Source organism: Sphaerodactylus townsendi, linkage group LG05, assembly GCF_021028975.2.
Source record: "Sphaerodactylus townsendi isolate TG3544 linkage group LG05, MPM_Stown_v2.3, whole genome shotgun sequence".
Classification (NCBI taxonomy): domain Eukaryota; kingdom Metazoa; phylum Chordata; class Lepidosauria; order Squamata; family Sphaerodactylidae; genus Sphaerodactylus; species Sphaerodactylus townsendi.
The window spans coordinates 109,855,930-109,878,099 of record NC_059429.1 but is presented as its reverse complement, the minus strand read 5'-3'; the positions used below and the strand labels follow the sequence as shown (position 1 = coordinate 109,878,099).

Genomic DNA, 22,170 nt, shown 5'->3' with positions numbered 1-22,170 from the left:
CACTCAAAGCCTTCTGGGTGACTTTGGGCCAGTCACAGTGCTTTCAGAACTCTCTCAGCCCACATGGAGGCAAGCAGTGGCAAATCCCTCTGAACATTTCTTTTCTTTAAAACCCTACAGGATTGCCAAAAATCAGCTGTGACTTGATGGCACTTAAAACGTCCAAGGCTATTGATGTCAATGGATTTAGAAGGGTGAAATTGTATTTAGTATTGCACTGTGAAAACTGAGTTCAGTGGTAGTCCCACTAGGTGTAAAAATGCACACTGTATGTGTTTTATATATCAGGGTGGTGTTATGGATTTTTCTGGGTAGTCAGGATCCATGATGTGGCTCCTTTGTTTTTGGAAGCTCCCCTTGGTAGCATTTCCTCCATGGAGGTGAACGTGGACATGCTGGAGCAGATGGACATGATGGACCTCTCTGACCAAGACACTGTGGATGTGTTTCTCAGCTGCGGGACAGAGGACAACAACAACGTTGCCACTCTCCTTCCAGGTATATGTTAACTTCCAACACTATGCCATTACTCACTCTCTCTCTCTGTATGTATGTATACACAGGGAGCAGCAGTGGCGTAGTGGCTAAGAGCAGTGGCTAAGAGCAGGTGCACTCTGATCTGGAGGAACCAGGTTTGATTCCCAGCTCTGCCGTTTGAGTTGTAGAGGCTTATCTGGGGAAATTCAGATTAGCCTGTGCACTCCCACACACGCCAGCTGGGTGACTTTGGGCTAGTCACAGCTTTTCGGTGCTCTCTCAGCCCCACCTACCTCACAGGGTGTTTGTTGTGAGGGGGGAAGGGCAAGGAGATTGTAAGCCCCTTTGAGTCTCCTACAGGAGAGAAAGGGGGGATATAAATCCAAACTATTCTTCTTCTTCTCTCTCTCTGTGTGTGTGTGTGTGTGTGTGGGGGGGGGGGGGTTATACTGTCCATGTCCCAGGGTGGGGAACCAATCAGTAAGCGTTTGGGTGGAACTTGCTATGCAAAGGTGTGGTTGAGTACTACATTGCGGGTGAGGTTATCAGTCCATTTTTTAAGTACTGGGAGCCAAGCTTTGTTAATTTTCAGAGTCTCTCCTTCCTTGTTGAAGTTGTCTTGGTGTTTGTGAATTTCAATGGCCTCCCTGTGCAGTCTGACGTAGTAGCCTTCTGAATTGTCCAGAATTTCAGCGCTCTCAAATAAAATGTTACGTCCAGTTTTAACACATGTTCGGCAACGGCAGATTTTTCAGGATGGTTTGTCTTTGTCTTTCTCCACAAGGTCTTCCTTGGTGGTCTCCCTTCCAAGTACCAACCCTGCTTACCTTCTAAAATCTAATGAGATTGGGCTATACCCATTCCACCTTCCCCTCTATATCATTAATAGAATAGAATCTTTATTGAATAGAATACAATAGAATAGAATCTTTATTGGCCAAGTGTGATTGGACACACAAGGAATTTGTCTCCGGTGCATATGCTCTCAGTGTACATAAAAGTAAATACATTTGTCAAGAATCATAAGGTACAGCACTTAATGATTGTCATATAGGTCTAGTAAGCAATCAGGAAACAATCAATAGTAATAAAAACATAAAATGTAAAATCATAAAATAAAATGAAATGTCAGCACAGGCTATAGTCATACAGTCATAATTGGGAGGAGATGGGTAATAGGAATGATGAAAAAAGTAGTGCAGTAATTATATAATAAATATATAATAAATAGTTTGACATTATCGAGGGAATTATTTGTTTAACAGAGTGATGGCATTCGGGAAAAACCTGTTCTTATGTCTAGTTGTCTTGGTGTGCAGTGCTCTGTAGCTTAACGTTTAGAGGGTAAGAGCTTGAAAGGCAGTTTATGTCTGCAGGGATGCGAGGGGTCAGTAAAATATTTTCTCACACAGCCCTTTTTTTGACCCTTGCAGTATACAAGGTCCCTCTCAATGGAAGGCAGGTTAGCAGCAATTGTTTTTTTCTGCAGTTCTGATTATTCTCTGAAGTCTCAGTGCTCGATCTTGTTGGGGTTGGGCAGAACCAAACTTCACACAGTTATAGAGGTGCCAGGAATAACAGACTCAATGAATTCCCTCTTGTGGTGAACTGTATCAGCAGCTCCTTGAGGCAGTTTGAGCTTCCTGAGTTGTGCGCAGAAAGAACATTCTTTGTTGTGCTTTTTTAATGACATTTTTTGATATTAGGTGTCCATTTTAGGTCATGAGATATGATGGAGCCTCTAGAAATTTAAAGGTCTCTACTGTTGATACTGTGTTGTCTAGTATTGTGAGAGGAGGTAGGATGGGAGGGTTTCTCCTGAAATCTACCACCATTTCTACGGTTTTAAGTGTGTTCAGTTCTAGATTGTTCCAGTGGCACCACGAGGCTAGTTGTTCAACCTCCCGTCTGTATGCGGTTTCATCGTTGTCTCGAATGAGACCAATCACTGTTGTATCATCTGCAAATTTCAGTATTTTAACAGATGGATCATTTGAGATGCAGTCATTGGTATACAGAGAGAAGTAATAAAAGATAAGGAGAGTAATAAAAGATAAGGGGGCCAACAAATCCAGTAAAGGCCTAGAGATACATGATGTACTGTTCAATTGATTAGCCCAGTTCTGCCACTGACACCAATAGAGGAAGTTACTGTAAAAAAAAAGACACAGGTATTTTTGTGGCTGTGATATCTGGACCATTTGAAGTATGGCCAGCTGATATACCTCCTGATGCAACCCACATAGAATTTTGTTTCTAGGTGTCACTGGCAAAGTAGGGAAGGGGGAAATCAGCAGAAATCACCTCTACTGGAGAATTGCTCCTGACTGGAGTAGATGGTAGGGTTTTTGATAGACCAATGCTCAGATTCAGTTTTAAGGCAGTTCCATGTGTTCACAGCCCTTCCCAGACACGAAAGAAAGACTCAGAGAGACAAATGGTAAACTATTTAGCTTTATTGAGTTATACTTACAGAGGTAGCCCTAAAACACCCACATGTTCTCATTTGGGCTTAACTACACAGGAAGTGGTTTCCAGGTCTGCCCTAGGTCCTGTGGAGCGCAAGGACCCAAGACAAACCTGGAAAGGGTGTCCTGTGTAGGCAAGTCCTGAGTTACCAATAAAGGCAGTGCAGAGAAGGCAAAAAACCTGCATCCACAGGGGCCAATCTGGGGACACAGGGAAAAATTCCTTCTCGGCTCCAATTCAGGCAACCAGCTATAAGCCTGCACTGTCAGGTAAGCATGGTGGGTATATCAATTTTGTGCCTCTTAAAGCCAGGTCTTCTTCAAGGTCCCTCGAAGTCCGTCAAAGTCCGCGCTGTCCAATGGACCAAATCTGCCCCTACTGGAAAAGATAGGAATGGAGGGGGGAGGGGGAGAGTAAATTAGTGGACAGATTTGGAGGATCCTAAGGGGATCCCATCTCCCCAAGGTAGACAGCACACAGGACTGCAGCCTCATAGCTAGAACACTCGCCCCTAAAAAAACCTGGTTGTGCTCCCTCTCTTTTATGAAGGCTTTGGGCAGAGACCCCAAAGAGTAAAACATACACAGCCATTAACATCACAGGAGAAGAACCTCAGTCAGAAAACACTTAGCACCATAGCAGAATGGTACAGGATGCAGCTGTGAGCTGGTTTGGATACTTACTACTGTTGGTTGGATCCGTAACTGGCTCCCATAGTTCCTCAGCCTCTTGGAATGACGAACAGAGAGATTCCTCTTCTTAGCTTCCTGCAGATGTGAGCTGGTTTGGTTGCTCACTATTGTTGATTGATCCCCTGGTTCTTGGCCTCTTGGAGAGGAGTGACAAGCAGGGAGATTCCTCTTCTTATCTTCCTGCAAATGTGAGCTGGTTTGGATACTTATTACTGTTGGTTGGATCCGTAACTGGTTCCCCTGGTTCCTCAGCCTCTTGGAGAGGAGTGAGTAGCAGGGAGATTCCTCTTCTAATCTTCCTGCAAACGTGAGCTGGTTTGGCTGCTCACTACTGTTGGTTAGATCCATAACTGGATCCCCTGGTTCTTTGGCCTCGTGGAGAGGAGTGACAAGTGCATCAGGAAACACTCCCCCTGTCCCCTGGCCACTACGCCTCCAGTGACAAGCGAAGAGATTCCTCTTCTTCTCTTGATGCAGATTTGAGCTGGTTTGGATACTTACCACTGTTGGTTGGATCCGTAACTGGCTCCCATAGTTCCTCAGCCTCTTGGAATGACGAACAGAGAGATTCCTCTTCTTAGCTTCCTGCAGATGTGAGCTGGTTTGGTTGCTCACTATTGTTGGTTGATCTCCTGGTTCTTGGCCTCTTGGAGAGGAGTGACAAGCAGGGAGATTCCTCTTCTTATCTTCCTGCAAATGTGATCTGGTTTGGATACTTATTGCTGTTGGTTGGATCCGTAACTGGTTCCCCCTGGTTCCTCAGCCTCTTGGAGAGGAGTGAGTAGCAGGGAGATTCCTCTTCTAATCTTCCTGCAAACGTGAGCTGGTTTGGCTGCTCACTACTGTTGGTTAGATCCATAACTGGATCCCCTGGTTCTTTGGGCTTGTGGAGAGGAGTGACAAGTGCATCAGGAAACACTCCCCCTGTCCCCTGGCCACTACGCCTCCAGTGACAAGCGAAGAGATTCCTCTTCTTCTCTTGATGCAGATTTGAGCTGGTTTGGATACTTACCACTGTTGGTTGTATCCATAACTGGCTCCCCTGGTTCCTCAGCCTCTTGGAGGGGAGTGACAAGCGGAGAGATTCCTCTTCTTCTCTTGTTGCAGATGTAAGCTGTTTTGGATACTTACCGCGGTTGGTTGGATCCATAAGTGGCTCCCCTGATTCCTCAGCCTCTTGGAGGGGAGTGACAGGCAGGGAGATTTCTCTTCTTAGCTTCCTGCAGATGTGAGCTGGTTTGGATACTTACCACTGTTGGTTGGATCCGTAACTGGCTCCCCTGGGTCCTCAGCCTCTTGGAGGGCAGTGACAAGCGGAGTGATTCCTCTTCTTGTCTGCTTGCAGATATGAGCTGTTTTGGGTACTTACTGCTGTTGGTAGGACCCGTAACTGGCTCCCCTGGGTCCTCAGCCTCTTGGAGGGCAGTGACAAGCGGAGTGATTCCTCTTCTTGTCTGCTTGCAGATATGAGCTGTTTTGGATACTTACTGCTGTTGGTAGGACCCGTAACTGTCTCCCCTGGGTCCTCAGCCTCTTGGAGGGCAGTGACAAGTGGAGAGATCCCTCTTCTTTTTTTCTTGGATGGAGAAGGGGGAAAGATAGGAATGGACAGAGATCGGAGGAAAGGGTCAGATTTGGCAGAATAAAAATAATGGAGGTAAGGGACATAGGGATGAAAAAGGAAGGGGGGATAAAGGAAGCAGGAGATTTTGGGGACACAGAGAGGTACCCTAAGAGGGGGTACCATCTCCCCAAGAAGGGAGGCAGCACATAGATGCTTCCTCTCTGGGAAAGGTACTGAAAAATGCTACATCTTTGAGAGAGGCATCTGCTTCATGAGAGAGGCCAGAAATGGTGGTCATATAACCTAGGAGATCATTGTGAGGTCGGAGCTGGGCTTCATTGTGACTGGACAAAGAGGTGTGGCAGACCTCTGGCCTCATTTGCATAGGCAGGTTTCCTGCCTGTTGATGACCATATATGGTAATACATAGAATACATTATCAGATGTGGTAATACATCTAATACATTAATGACCATATATGATAATACATTTAATACATTTCCCAGTCTACAGCCTGCAACCCATGTTCAACACACAGGCATGACCTGGGTGAGGTTTAATTAATAACATGGGCCTTTGGTAAAATGTAAACAGCTAAGAACAACTGGACTGAAGCCTACTGCGAAATAAGACCTTTTTTGGAAATAATATTCTGCCATATGACATAAAGACTGTTATATCAGTCCTTAATATTGTACCCTCCATTTAATCCTTTTACAATCTGGACAGTACAACTTGAAAGAGACTATAAGCACATCAATTTGATGGGTGGCTTATGTCACAATCCCCATGAAATAATTATTGATGTTGAAGCACCAAAGCTACTAAATATCTTATTCAATAATCGGTTTTGGATTGCCTTCACATCTGGTTCTCCCTGGGCAATGCACAATGTCAAAGAGTTGACCAGAAGGTGAATTCCTATCGTGAGATTCTCGTGGTAAAAATTGAGTGCAAACATTTTTCCAGTGTAGGGGATAAACCTAATCAGTCCAGAAGCAACCACCATTTTAGTCGTTCTGACTTCCAGAAAAACCATGAATACAAACCAAATTCCAATTGAGTTGTATACGTCAATAATTCAGACTTCACAATACCATTCGCTGTCTTTACACACATCAGAAGCCTCGAATAAACATATAATGAAGATAGATCCCAAGCAAGAAAGATTCATTTGGCATAACTTCTGAGACCTCATAGTTACTTTCTGTGTCTCTACATTTTTCTCAAATTTTCTTTTTATTTATTGCACACAATGTCGGGAATAAAAATGTTCAGTTGGTTGATTGGGGGATGTACTGGTAAATTAATTCCCTATAGAAACTTCATCATATGGCCTGACTGACTGGTTTGCCAAACAGAGCAGCCATTGTATTTTAGTCAAAAATGTCATCAGCCATGGCCACAGCCCATGCTCTCAGATAAAAAGGACAGAGGTGGTCCCAGCAGCCATAGGCTGTGGCACTTATAGAATCTATTTCTTGGAATGGCCACAATAAACTCATATGGCCACTGCTTTTGCAAAGCCCACAAAGTACCTTTGGGACAGACACTTGCCCTCTTGGCCTGATCTACCTCACAAGATTGTTGTGAACAGGGCAGAGAAATATCTATGCTGCCCTGAAGTTTTCAATGGAAGGATAATATATACCTGTCATTAAACCTTTTTTTTCATTTCACAGCAATGTCCTTCTGAGCTGCCACTATACACACATTTTGTTGGTCAAGAGTTTCATGAGGATTCTATTATTTTTTTAAATTGTCCTCTGCTTAAAGTACGCTGGTGACTTGGATGAGTTGTGAGGGGGGCCATGGAAACACTTTTTAAAAACTTTTTTGTATGGAGTGCCTTTCTCACTGTGACTCAAGGCATATTCCATAGTGTAAAATAATGTAATCAAATAGCATGAGAAATCCAATGAGCAATACAACAGTGCAGGACTAGAAAATTTAGTGCAAAAAAGTATCATACATGCTATGCCAAAAATGGACTTATGAAAATAGAAAACAATGCAGAAGGGACAGGTAGAGGTATGGGGTAGGCCTTGCCAGGCAGAAGCCAGCTCCCCCCCCCTCCCCGGCCAGCTCCAAGAGCCATCCTGCAGGAGGGGGGGCAAAATCATGCCTCCATGCCCCCCCACCGGCTCCCCCCCAGGCTGGCTCTGAGACTCAGAACGGGCCTGGGGGGGGGGAGGCGGGGAGCCAGGTGGAGGAGGTGCCAGGGCAAGATGTTGCCCTGGATGCATTTTGGGGGTGGTATGCCCCTGCTAAAAGGCCTTGTCTCTGGTGGCTAAAATTCTGAATGTAGTCAGTAAAATTGAACTGGCCAGGCACCACCACAGAGAAAGCCTCTACTTGAGAGGCTACCTGTCCCACTTCTGAAAGTGGGAATAAACAGAGCATGTACTCTGATTATGACCTCAGCAACTAGGTAGGTATGTATAGTTCCCCTCAGCCTATGACTTGACATTACAAGACATGATGTAGCCACGTGGATGTCAGCTTGTTCCTGAGCAACAGCTTGGTGGAGAAGCAAAGGACTTATGAGGCAAGATTGAGTTAGGCCAAAGTTTCTCAAACAAGGGTCTCCAGAAGGGCTTTATGAGGCACTCTCATGCCAGCTGACATGGAAATGAAGTTTTCTAGGAACAAGGGGCAGAGACTTTTCACCTCAGAGTAGAAGCTGCCACCACCACCCATGTTCACCTAGCTTCCAGATCATCTTGGAGCACTAATCAGAAAACTTGCTAATTATTCTATTTCTTAGAATGGTTGCCAGTATCCTATAACTTAGCCTTAGCAACTCGAACTGGCATATTGAATATGCTTGGTCTTGTTTTTTGGAGTGATTTCAGCTATGCGGGAGCATTCTGTGGGGCATTCCCCAAAGCACGAGTGAAAAGACACACTGAGAATTTTTTCCACTTACCCATTTGGAGCCTAATTCTTGAATTCTCTCAGATCTGAATAAAATACATATTCTGTGTCACAATGAATTCTAATGGCTCCCTTGTACTATACTTAGGTCTAACTCATTACCCAAAGAAATTGCTAGATTTAGAAATATATGTTCTATTTATAGGCATTTTCCTCTGAAGTGAGATATTTATGGAATTCTAGTAGGGTGTTTTATTTAAAAGGCAAAATAATTTCACTTATCAGACACCCAGAGGAGCAGATGGAGGTTTGTTCAGTAGTGTGCCAAATTTTTTAATTGATTTGCCTTTGGTACATACGTTCCCCTCCTTTGATTTGAGAAATTCAAACAACTGAGATCACATCACATGCCACCATTTAATTAAAAAAGCAGCGCATGATCCATCCCATGCTCAGCTATTTGCATAAACTGTTGTTTTCCTCCCTGCTATTTTTTTCCACACAAACACACATCTAGGCCTTGTTTTACGCATTGTGGACCATTCCTTCCTCCTATTAGTATTCCTACAACTTCTTTTTAAAAACATTTTCCATTATAAGGGGCGGTGGGGGGGCTATAATGTCCATTTCTGGCCACTGCATGCTCCTTGGAGCCTATCCCAACAAGGAAGAATGAGGGATTGGCAGCCCAGTACAGAGACGGTGGGGGCTGAATCCACCTATGGAGGTGGTGCGGGGCTGTGCTGGCAGATTTGCTCACCCCGGAACACTTACCCTGAAGAGGGGCAAACAGACTGGAGGGCAGCCAGTGCAGCCCTCCACAGCAGGCAGAGATGGTGCAGAGTGCCAAATCAGCAATCCTGCCCTTACCACCCCCCCACCCAAGGTGTTGCAGGGGCATTCTGGAGGCATGGCTGGGGATGGTGTTGACATTAGTAGGCTTCCAGCTGGCTTTTGCCTTCTGTAGCACCAGCACTAGAGGTTTGAACTTAGAGCCCAATGGAGGGCTTTTCAGCAGCAGCAGGGAGCCTTTTTTGGTTTTTTACTTGCCCGTGCTGCTGAGAAGCATTCTTGGAGGCAGTGACGCAGCACCGTCACCAAGGGCTCTGCATTGGGCTGTCAGCACTGAATACAGTGGATCTACTACTCTGGCACATTATTCAAATTTGCAGTGTTGTAGATGTTTTCACCACAAAGGGTTAAGCTAACCAATTGCCGTCCTTGTACCACTGCCAGTATTTTGGATGTCTGTGTACCTTTTGGAGCCTCAGCAGTGGGAATCTTCATGAAAAGGCTTCAAAGGCAGAAGAGATAAAATGATATCTGAGTAAAGGAACAGTTGGGCCTGAACAGCTAATGCTGCCTGCATCCTAAATCCAATAGGGGAAAGGCTATCAATGCTATCCTGACCAGAGATACTCCCTTCTAAGTCCATTCACTTTTAAGACATCACTGAACTTGCTATTTATAGCATTGTGTGTTATTTATGACACTTTATTTCTTGTTTTGTGAAACCTGCCTATTTCCATTGTGCCAGTGGTAGACCTTGTTACCATATTTTGTATGCCTCTATGCCTCGGTTTTGGTTTTATTAGATATGTTACATTATTCTGGGACCCTGTATATTTGATTTTGTTATTATTTCACTGAGAGTGAGTGCTGGAACATTACAGTTTGATTCAAGTTTATGGAGTGTTTGTACTATTATTACCATTATGTTGTGGTCGCTTTAAGACATTTTGTTTCTATTGTAAGCCTTTTGGTGCAATTTGTGGTTGAGTTATGGGAAAGTTTGTTGCACCTATCCCATTTTAGGACTCCCACAGCTGGCCTACCTTGGAACCTCCAAGGTGCATGATACTTGACTAAACCCACTCCCAAGTGCTTTGTCCTGCCCTGATTGATCCTATCACCTGAGCTCTCAGAAGGTATGTAGGCTCAGCCCAGGTTAGTAGATGGGAGACCATCAAGAAGAACCAGCGTTGCTATATAAAGCTGGCAATAGCAGACTGCCTCTGAATGGGGTCGACATAAGTCAACTGTAATTTGACAGCATTTTCTACTACATTGCAAATGCTTTAGTAGTTCGACTTCTAGTTGCTCAAAACAACCGATTACCATTGAAACAGGTGACAGAAGAGACATACTTCTTCGAAGCATCAGTTGCCATTAGCTAGCACATGAATCACCAGTAACCGGTTTTCTCTATAATCATGGCATAGAAGCATTGGGTGCCATTTTCTTTACCTCAATCCGCCCCCGCCCCCCCAGTTATCCTTCCTCCCCTTTACCCCACCTAGGCACAATTGGAAAACATTTTTAAGCCTTTAAAACTAGTATTTTCTATATCACTATGGCAGACTAGAGATACAGCTGATACTTCTAAATAAAAAGCTCCCTCTAAACCAGTGGTTCTTAACCTTCCTAATGCCGCTTTAATACAGTTCCTCATGTTGTGGTGACCCCCAACCCTAACATTTATCCATTTTACCGGTGGAGAACAGTGATGCAGAGAGTCTTAGGCGACTCCTGTGAAAGGGTCGTTCGACTCCCAAAGCAGTCCCGACCCCCAGGTACTGCTCTAAACTCTCCAGTGATGGTGGGTAGGGAGAATGGCAGGTGTAAAGCGCAGAGGTAAAGCAAGTGTAGGGAAAATGGTTGTAGGGACACTCTTGGATAAATTACACCATACATTTGACCAAATACAACATTACTGATGCCCTGCAAGGCCGGATTCCTGTGCTGGGGAAGGAGGGCTCCAGTCTTTCCCCCAGTACTGTTTACACTAGCCAAAAAGTGCCACTTTTTGCCCTGTTGTGGGATGCTCCAACTCATTGCATGTTAAAATGAACTGTAAAATTTGGTTATCTGTGACCACTGAACCCCCTCCCTTCCCCCGAGTATTCACAATGATAATGACAGCAACCCAGAGAAACCTTGTCTGTGGAAGTAATTTCCCCAACCAAACTCTAAACAGTGTTTATTAATCTGTAAATCATTGTTCATTGTTTTTTTCTCCCCCCCCCCCAAAAAAAGATGACAAACTATATGCAGAGATAGCCAACCCCACAAGCTCCAGACTAGATTGGGGTTGTGATTATTGCGGGATTTTAAAAATGGCAACAAACCCCCGAGCCATTTATCTCCATTACATCCCCCCTTCCCTCCCAAGTATTTACTCTCTGGCTTGGTGCAACAGGAGGCACTGAGAAAGGAAATGAGACCTTACTATTCTGTAGTGATTCATCCTAAGAGAGTCAAACATTTTTACCAGCAAAGCATTCCAGAGAAATGGGCTCCCTGATGAGGTCTCCAAGTTGTGTTATTCACAGGCCAAGAACAAAAGCTCTTGTTGCCAAACATGGAGAAAGAATGCAAGGCACGTGACCGTACAATGACAAGGCCGGAGATTCATGAAAGATTGGCAGCCAAGAGCTTGAAGGAAGGGTTACAAGGTCATTGGATCAGCCTGCCCCACTGTCAGCAGGTCACTGTGTCAGGCATTCAGCTGTGAGTTCCCCCTCCTTTAAAGTAATTCATTAGCAGATAGGATCACAACAATAATGTGCAGCCACTGGAGCCCTTGAACCATTAGGCACCTCAAGGGACCAATCAATATACCAACACAATCCTTCTTCAGGGCTCAGAATACATTAAATGAAATTCCATATATTATGTTGCAGAATTCAGCCTATTTCTAGAATGCAAGCTTATAAATAAAGTGCTTTTTTTCTTGGTGAGGAAAAGAAGGAAGGGAGAGAACTGAGATTTGTGCTGTTTGTACAGGTAGGCATGGACTATAGTAACCATGAAGCAAAGGATAAAACAATGCAGCTGTCAAAAATTGCCAAAGATGTGCATCTTTGTAATTTACTTCCAGAGGGGTAACCATATTACATCGCTGCAGCAATAACTTGAGGTACACTTTATGAATCAAATCAACTTATCTGTTTTTAAGATTTTATGGGCCCAGCCTCACTTTGTTGGATGCATTAAATGTCCACCACACTTGATTGTATTTTATCCCACTCTGTCCATCAAGTTGGAAATGGAGTGGTCATTAGTTTCTTTAATTGGTTCTTGCTATACCTTGGCCTCTTCTTGTAATTTTTCTCTACTTCCTCCTGACTATCTTCTGCAGCTTTACTTATAAAGCCTAGAATTAGTTGCTTTGGGTGGACACAGCATTCCACCTAGTGGGCCTCTCTCTTCCCCATCCATTTTGTTTCATTCTCTTTCCTCCTCTATATTTATTTTTATTTATTGGATTTCTATCCTGCTCTGTCCCCGTAGGACTCATTCAGCAGCATGAATGATCAGCATGGGGTAATTTATCTGTTTTGATCCCTGTTAGAGATATTAACGCCATCTTGGATGAGTTTGCTAAAGATTGCTATAGAAGAAGAAGAGTTTGGATTTATATCCCCCCTTTCTGTCCTATAGGAGACTCACAACAAACACCCTGTGAGGTAGGTGGGGCTGAGAGAGCTCCGAAAAGCTGTGACTAGCCAAGGTCACCCAGCTGGCGTGTGTGGGAGTGCGCAGGCTAATCTGAATTCCCCAGATAAGCCTCCACAACTCAAGCAGCAGAGCTGGGAATCAAACCCGGTTCCTCCAGATAAGAGTGCACCTGCTCTTAGCCACTACGTCACTGCTGCTCCCACTACGCCTATATGCTGTATTGTTGTTAATTTTTATTGCTATTTATTTTATTGCTATTATTTAATGTTGGAAGCTGCCCTGAGCCCACAAGAGGAAGGGTAGCTTATAAGTCAAAATAAAATAAAGTAAAATGTTTGCAGTCCCTTGCATTCGGACAATTTAGGAATATAATTGTCTGTCTGAAAGAAAGTTAGGTACATGTGTTTCTGTTGTCATAACCAACTATGCCTATTATAGCCAACTGGTTGAGGGTAGTGTGTTTTGCATTCATATCTTTGTATGTACAGGGCACCAGCCAAGTTTGCCTGTCCAAAAATCTTGATAGAGACAGCACAGGGTGGGATAGGGACAACCAGATGCCATCTCATCAGCTGCTTGTTCTATTTTCACTTTTTCCCCCTATGGTCAGATTCCAACCACTACCAGGAAGAAATCTCTCTGCAAGTGCCCAACGCAACTGAGATCAAATCCCGGATCTCGTCCACCTCTTCTGCCTCCACAGACCTGAACAGCCTGGACACCAGCGATGAAGGGCCTGAGACACCCGTGGTGCAGTCTGATGAAGAAGAGCTCCAGCAAGACAACCCTAAAGAGGAGGAGACCGGAAGTTAGTGTGTGGAGGAGGGTCTGCCTCTCTCCACGTATACCCTGCGGCATGGGGCTTTCCAGCATGAGATGATGAAGGGACTTTACCGTCTGACTGGCTCTTGGACTCCCCCGGAATAAACTCCACAGAGGTGCTTTATGCCAGTCACTGTACTTGGAGAGCCCTTCCTCCTGGAAGATGGTCAGTGGGTGGTCAGCAGAGGAGCCAAAGGGGAATTGGGGTGAGGTGTGAGGGTGCTGTAGAACATCAGAAACTAATTCTCCAGGCTTTTTCTGCTAACGTTCCTGCTTCACTTCACCCTGAGTTACTTGTGGCAACAACCACAGTTATTTCAGGCAAGGCCTTGGTGTACGCAGCATTTGCTGTCTCCTTAATCTCAGTACACACACACACTAAATGTTTAACTATAAAATAGTAGAAATTATATTCCTTTCAAATAAACAACAGGGCTTGCGTGTGTTATTGGGAGAGGGCCAGTGAAGCATTTTGGATAGTAAAGGATGACAAACCGATGACTGAACTATAAAAAGACTAAGCCTTACTGGTAACGGGCTGGGATTTTCCATCAAAGGCTGTATTTCCACACATCTGTTAGAAATCAAGAAGCAGAGTTCCAGCCCACCAGAAGAAATTGGGCTTCAGGAAATGGATGCAGCCTTAATCAGGAATCTGCCTGTGACAGGCTTAAAGAACTTGTAATCCACCAGGCTGGATGATAGAGGGGTGGCGGCGGCTCAGATTCCGGCCATGTCCTTAGCATGCTGGAGGTCCCAGGAGATAGGTAATGTGAAAGCCCTTAACTTGAGACCCTGGAGAGCCAAAACCCATCTGAGTAGACACTATTGACCTTGATGAATCAAGTGTCTGACTCAGTATAAGGCGACTTCATGTGTTCAATGACTTCATGTGTTCATGTGAATGCAGTCCACTGGCTGTGAATGATACCACAGCTTGCAAAACTATCTGTTTGGGGCATCTGCCATAGAATCCAAAACAGGTAGGCCATCAAGGTCCTTGAAGAAGCTCTAATACAAGGCTGATATTCAGCTTACTGGTCTGAAGAGTTACTTAGCCTTGGTTTAGACTCCATACCTTATTGACAAAAGAACCTTGAATAGCCAATTTTTAAGTGACAGAACAGGGTCTCTTGGTGTAATGACACAAACATTGGTCTGAGTGTCAGGAAATCCCTGGTTCAGATGTACACACAAGGCGCCTAGAGGCAAACCACCAACTCTTAGCTTCAGCCTCCACCTTACAGGTATATTGTACAGATTACCAAGGTAATATGTGCAAGTTGCTTTGGACATTCAGTGTTAAATACACTTATCCCTGGATGTTGATAAACAGCCAATCCCAGCACTAATTAGCGGGGAATATTAAATCTGCATACCATATTTACACAAATTGCATAGCTCAGTGGTGGGCTGCAGAAGGTTCCAGGAATGATTCCAGCCAAAAGCATCTCAAGAATCAGGTCTAGAAAAGATCTCTGCCCAGGACTCTGCAGATCTTCTGCCAGAATAGACATTACTGGATTAGATGGAGAAACAATCTGAGAGTTTTGTATGTGTGTGTTAACACTAGTCTGTACCTCTAGACACAGCTGAGGTCACTCTGTCATTCACACATAACATCATGCAACAGGAGGGGAGTGGCTCAGAGGCAGAGCACATCATGTTTTGCATACTGAAAGTCCCAGGTTCCTCCTCTGGCAGCTCTAGTTTAAAAGGACCTCAGAATAGCAAGCATTAGGAAAGAATGTTCTCTGCCTGAGGCCTTGAGAGCTGCTGCTAGTCAGAATAGATGATGATGGTGCCAGATCCAGCTCTGTGTAAGACAATCTCATACACTCTTCTCCTCTGAACACATAAGACCAAAGATGAATAGGGACAAACCATGCAAAGAGAACAGAAACCATGCAAAGAGGCAGAAACATATGGGAAGAATCTAACAGTGGGTACAGAAGGGGTCTAAACAAAGTTACTTTTACATGTTAGGGCCTGACTGTGTTTCTCTGGATCTTCCCCAGGTCCACATGATCCACAGGTGCATGCAAATTCCCCACTGAAAACTCACTTCCCAGGTGCATTCAGCATGTGGACTGTAGCACTCAAGAAGAGGGTTCAGCCTCTCCTTTCCACACCATTTTACTGCTCAGGAGCTGTAGTTGTCCCAGTGGGTGTTCCAGTGATGAGGTACAGTTTCCCAAGTGGGACAAACTGCCCTCTTCCAGGGCCATTTTGGTTCTCCTCCTGTGATACATTCACAATCTGAATTGTGCCCTGATGTATATGAATTGAGTTCCATCCATTACGTCAGAACCAGACCAGAGGACTGCTGTCATAGTTAGACCTTTAGTTATTCACTAATGCTTCCAGTTAATAGCCTCAATGTGTGAAACTGAGGCAATCATTACTGAACCAACAGTTATCACATCAGGCACTCACTTGATAGCAAAATCTTATTGTGTTATTTAATACTGTGAACTCCCCCAAGAGCATTTCTTGGTCACAGGGTTGCCATCTTCCACCGTATACCATCCAGCTACCTACAAAGCCCTGGGGAGCCAAAGGATTTCTGCTTCCTCCTCCATGCTCCTTCCTGATCCTGTTGTTTACCTTCCTTCTTTGTGTACCAAGGATGCAGTTCGGCTTCCCACAGCAGACTGGAGGGGAAGTGGGAGAGGGGGAACAGGGAGGAGGAGCCACAACTTCCTCATCTCATATTTTGAAAATTGTTTGTATGAATCTGGTAGGAGCATCTCCTGGGCATATGCTGCAACACCTAAATGTGGGATCTTAACGTGGATGAGAAAATGCACAGTAAAAAGCAACAATTGATCCAGGGGAGGGGGGATTGAAAAAAAACCCTTTTACAAGGTCCCATTAGAACAATGAAATGTTAACTGCTTTTGTGGCCTTACGGGCTTGCTTTGCCTGGCAGGCCCTATTCTGCTCCCAAGCCCCGCCCAGAGGTTGCCAACTTTTCCTGGGGAGGGCTTGTTTTCTCGCTGGGTAAACCGCTGCCACCACCGGACCTTTTTGAGGAACTGCCTGCTGGGGAACATCAGGGTTCCCCAGCTTCCTTTCCAACTGTGAGGCCTCTGCCTCAGTTTCCCTTGGTTTCCTGGGTTCCACAGGGCAGATTGGAGGAAAAGCTGCTTGTTTGCTGCCAGCCTTCCTCTCCCCTCCTAGTTAGATAATGCATCCAAGACAGTGGGGCATTCATGGTACAGAAAACTGTTCTCCACATCTAAGGTTTAAAAGTATTTATTAAAGTTAAAATGGCTGCAAGTATATTTTAGCACTGCACCAGACTGAGCAAGGGTTTCCAAAGCAAAGGAGATGTAAACGCAAATCCCCTGTCCCTCTTGCTAAACATACCCTAGCAGTTGTTGAAAATAGGGTAGGCCCTTAAAGTTTAGAAGGTTGCAATTCTCAAAGAGTTCCCATTACCTGGCAGGCTGAGTGTGCTCCCTGGATGAGCACATGGTTCAAAAATGACTGTTCCCCTTCCAGCCCTGGCAAGAGATCTTCTGCCTTCAGTGGCCCAGCAGAAAGAGAAGAGGCCTCGCCCCTCTCCTCCCAGCAATTTATCAAATCCCAGATCCCACCCTCTTTTGACCTGGTCAGGCTGGGTCAAGATACCTTTTTCCCCTAGGTCAGGTAGGTCTTCCTGATGTTCACCTGGAATTTCTAAGTCCTTGAAATCTATGGTACCTGGTTGGAGAAGGGGAGGAGGAAAAAAAGGGGGAGGAGCCATTTCTCCACAGTTTCACCAGTGTTTATCATGGAACGTATGCTGTTCATCTTCAATTTAACGTTCAGAAAGAGAACTGGGGTTTACAGAAGTTCAGGTGAAGTTAAGAAGTTGTATTAATGGTAGAACATCCGCTTTGCCTGGTCCCAGGTTCTATTCCTTGCATCTCCAACTGACAGGGACGGGAAAGTGGCTGATGTGAAAAACCTCCTTCTGCCATAGTGTAGCTCCCAGGTTAAATAGATAAACCTTCCAAAAACCACTCATCATTTTCCTTGCTGCAGTTCCTAACTTGTCAAAAACTACCTTCTGAAACTCTCATGTAAATTCATCCCATTACATGTAAGCAAGTTTCAAATAACCTGTGGCTGTCTCAAACAATACACATGTTTTAGGGAGAAAACAAACTATATGTCACATGTGATTATTATAGACATGTACCTGTTTTGCTGCATTGGTATGTGGTGGAGAGGTACCAGTACAACATCACAGCATGCATGCAAGCTGCAAAAATAAAATGCATAAGTAGCTGTCACGCATAATAACAATGCAGCTTCCTTTTAACAGAAATAATTGGTAATGTTTGAGGCAGTTTTCTGGTAGTCTGAAGACCTCAGGTATGGTTTAGTCAGGCAGGTGGCAACTGTAATTCAAAGAGAAAAAGCAAAAAAAACACCCTTTTAGTGAAAGTGTAAAATTCTTGAAATAGAAAGGGTATATAAATAAACCAGGGTCAGCTGAGTTCTTGGGGAGCTCCCCGCAATTGCCTGGCAAAGATACTGACAACACATCAGCCAACCCCTATGGGTCGAAGATGCAAGGCCTGCCATTAGAGCTTCTATCCAGGTGCAAATGAGTCATTATTTCTACAAATACAGCCCACTTAATTGCTTTTCAGAGAGCTGAATAGAGAGGGAAAATCTGGAAAGAGGAAGTGACTCAGAGGACTATATCAGGTGGGGGGAAAGGAGTCCTGCAAGAGTTCTGGCAGCTGTAGACAAACCACCCAAAGCAGCAAAGAAACCAGTGGAAAAATACAGGCAGTTACAGGGTCAACTCATAAACTCAAGCCAGTTCTTAACAGCTTTGTCAAAAACACATGCCAATAACTTTTTCTGAACATTTGATGTTCATTTTTTCAGGGCTGAGGCTGAATAGATCCACGGATCCCCAGCTCCAATGTCTTCAAGAGGCTCCATAAGTTATCAACTATAATTAAGTCAGCATTTCCCTTTGCTAACAAAAGCCTTGTGGTCATTTCTAGATGCCGGTCAGAAGTTTAATGACTTGGTGTTTCAGAAGTACAAGGCGATGTGGTGTAGTGGTTTAGAGTGGTGGGGCTCTAATCTGGAGAATTGGGTTCAGTTCCTGACTCCTGCACATGAAGCCTGGGGGGTGGCCTTGGGCCTGTGACTGTTCTCTCGGAGTTTTCTCAGCCCACACTGAGGCAGGCAGTGGTGAAACCACCTCTGAATATTGCCTTGAAAACCCTATGGGACCATCATCATAAGTCAGCTGTGATTTGATGGCAAAATCACACATACACATTTGACTATCAAGGCACAGCTGACTTATGGTGACGCTGTAGGGTCTTCAAGATGAGGGACACTCAGAGGTGGTTTGCCAGGTGCCTCTGCACAGCAACCCTGGACTTCCTTGGTGGTCTCCCATTCAAGCACTAACCAGGACTGACCCTGCTTGCTTCTAAAATGCGCTCAGGATAGCCTGGACCATCCAGCCTTGACTATCTGCACATTATATGAGAGCACCTGGTCTGAATGGGTTTATCTCTTTAAATTACAGTTCTTACCGCACCATTAGGCTGGCAGGGGCTGATGGGAATTGTAGGGCCAGGGTTGGACACCCCTGCTGTAGAGTTTGGAAATTCTACCAAAAAATTAAAGCATATTCAAAAATTATTTCTTCCAGAGCTTTCAGTGATATAAAATTCAGTGGATATTTTTCAGTATTTAGGGTTCCTTTACAGTCAGTTGTGTACTCTGGCCACGTCTCCAACCAACTGTGCTGTCTCCACATCATGTCAGTTGTATTCCTGCAAAAATATTACAGCTTCTGTGCTCCCATGCTTTTCTACTAACAGACCACGTCTCTGCAAAGAGCAATTAATGTAAACCAGTGGTCCTGCTTGGGCACTTCAAGTAAAATTTGTGGAACTCCATGTACTAGACAAATTGATTGTCAAGTAGATACATGCTGGGAGTTCCGTGCTGGGAACTTAACTTCTAAGCATGCACAGGCCTGATTTGGCTTGGTGCCATGGCACATGAGGAAATGGGGCTTTAAACTTCCCTCCACCATTCTCCTGTCATGAAATGGCCCTGAAGGGGGCTGCTATTTGAACCACCAAGGTAGCTTACATATAGTCTTCAGTACATGTAAGTTACTCCATCGCCCAAACCACTTCCTAAGGCTGTCTCAAGTCAGGGGAAAAAAGGGATAGAAAGGATGAAGAACTCTTTCCCCCCATGGTCTGATTCAAATAGGTTCCCTACATGGGACTCCTAGACTATTGACAATCTGCATGTCCACCACATGGACTTTGTAAAATGTGAGTTAGCTGTGAACTGTGTACACTACAGTCTGAGTTTAGCAGACAGTGGGGTTGAATGTTCATTGCTTAGCACCACATGGTTACGAAACTGGAAGACTGAATTTTAAAAGGTTCATGGCTGCCCTCTAGTGGGAGATGGATTTAATCCTTAGAGAATAAATTCCAAACATACATTCTCAGGCTTCCTCGTTGATTCCTCTTGACTTTGTACTCTTTTCAACACTGATTTTCAACTTCACTGAAATAAAAACTTATTTTTTGCTCCTCTCCCTGCTTTCCAAGAGACCTTCAAGAGATCTAAAAATACAAGTCTGCAACTGGTTTTTATATTTTCAAAGACACTATGCTTCATTACATCCTTGTCCCAGGCGACCTTTGTCTGACTTCAATGCGTAGCTCAGCATTCTCCTAATTAAGACTGAAAAGCTATGCACAGCCAGTTGAAAACAAGTCCTACTGAAATAAATAGAACTGATTAAATAAGGATGTTTCTATTTGGAGCATACAATCTCTTCCTCTTTCCCAAGTTAAGACTGAACAAATCTTTAGAGAAGTAAATCATTAGAGAAGTACAAGACTGAACATGACACATTCATAGAAATATTTTGTTTAAATTGTTTTGAACCATTTAGCCTGAGGAGGCAGTCTGTGTAATTTGCATATTGCATTTTGAACATATCACATACAGTCTAATAAAAGCTATTATTTCACTAACAATCTGATATTTTCTGCTCTGCTGGAGCAATACGAGTAACTGATTTAGATCTTCAACTCTCCAGGTCACCTATACCTCCACTTTTCGTGCTTTACTCCATTTTTTATTTCCATTGCCCTCATTCGTACATTCACCAGGCTGGATCTATCATGGAGATTTATTCAACTCACCATGAAAAATAATTACAAACATATTGCCTGCCTGGAAATACTTTATAAGCCTGTGCAAGAGTCGCACCACCTGTCCTCAAGGCAATCAGGCCACGCTGGGCTAAATGCATTTCCTGGATAGTCTTGCTGAGATGCAATTTCATGTTGGGCACAGAAATGCAATTGACACAGAGGAACAGAAAAGTGCTGATAAAGAAGAACATTCGTTCAGCCCGAACCACTTAAACTCCACGGGAATCTAAACAGAGGCCAAGGTCTGCAAAACCTTCCCTTCAAAGCCAAGAAAAGCTGACCAAGGTCAGGATGTGCATCACAGCAGCAGCTGTGAATTTTAAAGCAAAACAATCCAGCTTTTCTTTAACACTGCATGGTTGACATCTCCATGAGAATATCATTAGGGGCTTAACAGGATGTTATTTGTCAGTTAATGTTATTTATCTCCATGCCATGAAAAGTTTCAGCTGTCCATTTCCACAAATAAGTCTGTATTAAAGGGACAGACCATTTTTATCCAGGCTTGTTAGTGACTCTAAATGAATATTATAATTATCATGAGACCATCTTCAAAAAGAAGGGCCAGGACTAAGTAGCAGAGCATTTGATTTGCATGCAGAAGGTCCCACACTTAGCTACCAGCATTTCCAGTTGAAATGACCAGGCAGTAAGTGGCCTAGAAGACCTCTGCTTGAGACCCTGGAAAGTCACTGCCACACATAGTAAACAATGACTTGAGAGGCCTGTGGCCCAATAATTCAGCTTCATGTGTATTCAAACCTTAGAAGCATTGTAATAGGTTTGCTGAGATGCAATTTCATGTTTTCCAGATTAGAGTGCACCTGCTCTTAACCACTACACTACACTGGCTCTCAGCAGTATATATTGAAATTGGGCCCGCTTTGAAAATGACCCTTGGCTTCCAAGGTATTACATCATCTGATACTCCAGATCTCTCCATCACTCATACTTTGAAGTCACCCCATATTACTTCCACCTCCCTCTACTGTACCCTCATTTGCCAGAAAGATCTTTTTTCTTCACCATAAAAATTGATTACAAGGTTTATGGCTTTTTAAGCATGGCAAGACTGGACAAATCTATGCAGGAGTCACACAGTCTATGAGTGTGTTTAGATAGCTGCACATATTCTGCTGTTGCATGCAAGAACCAGTGAATTGTGATGAAGCAATAGTAAGATGAGTCCCCTTCCTCCTGTCCCAAATATCTCTCTTCCTTAGATTCAAACATTATGAAGTACACAGGTTGGATCCAGGTCTTTATGCTGTGTGCCCTGTCTAACAGTCCAAAAGACTTGTAGGCTCCCATGTGCACTGTGCCCAATTTGGATGGCTGCAATATGCATGGGAAAAAGGCCCTTTTCACCCACACTTTAATGATCACTTTATTCTGCCATTGATTTTGAGTTTAAAATTCTGGTTTAGGCTGAATTGTACTTTATTGTTAAAACTCTGTTCAACATTTGTCTTGTCTAGCAGGCTACAAGCTCAATAAACAAATCTGTTCACAAATGGAATTGTAATTTGACTTGATATGGGGTGGCATTACAATAGAGTTGTTCAGGAATATTTGAGGTTCCAGGTATCCA

At 44.1% G+C, this 22,170-nt stretch overlaps 1 protein-coding gene across 1 annotated transcript in view; it reads left to right on the top strand.

Annotated features, from left to right (window-relative positions):
* The window catches only part of DBNDD2 (dysbindin domain containing 2), a 33,465-nt gene extending 19,676 nt beyond the window's left edge, over positions 1 to 13,789 (top strand). Inside the window, exons 3-4 of the mRNA XM_048498381.1 lie at positions 352 to 498; positions 13,151 to 13,789. Of these exons, the coding sequence (XP_048354338.1) occupies positions 352 to 498; positions 13,151 to 13,353 (350 nt within the window). The 3' untranslated portion in view covers positions 13,354 to 13,789. The remainder of the gene's footprint in view (positions 1 to 351; positions 499 to 13,150) is intronic.
* The last annotated feature ends 8,381 nt before the right edge of the window (positions 13,790 to 22,170 follow it).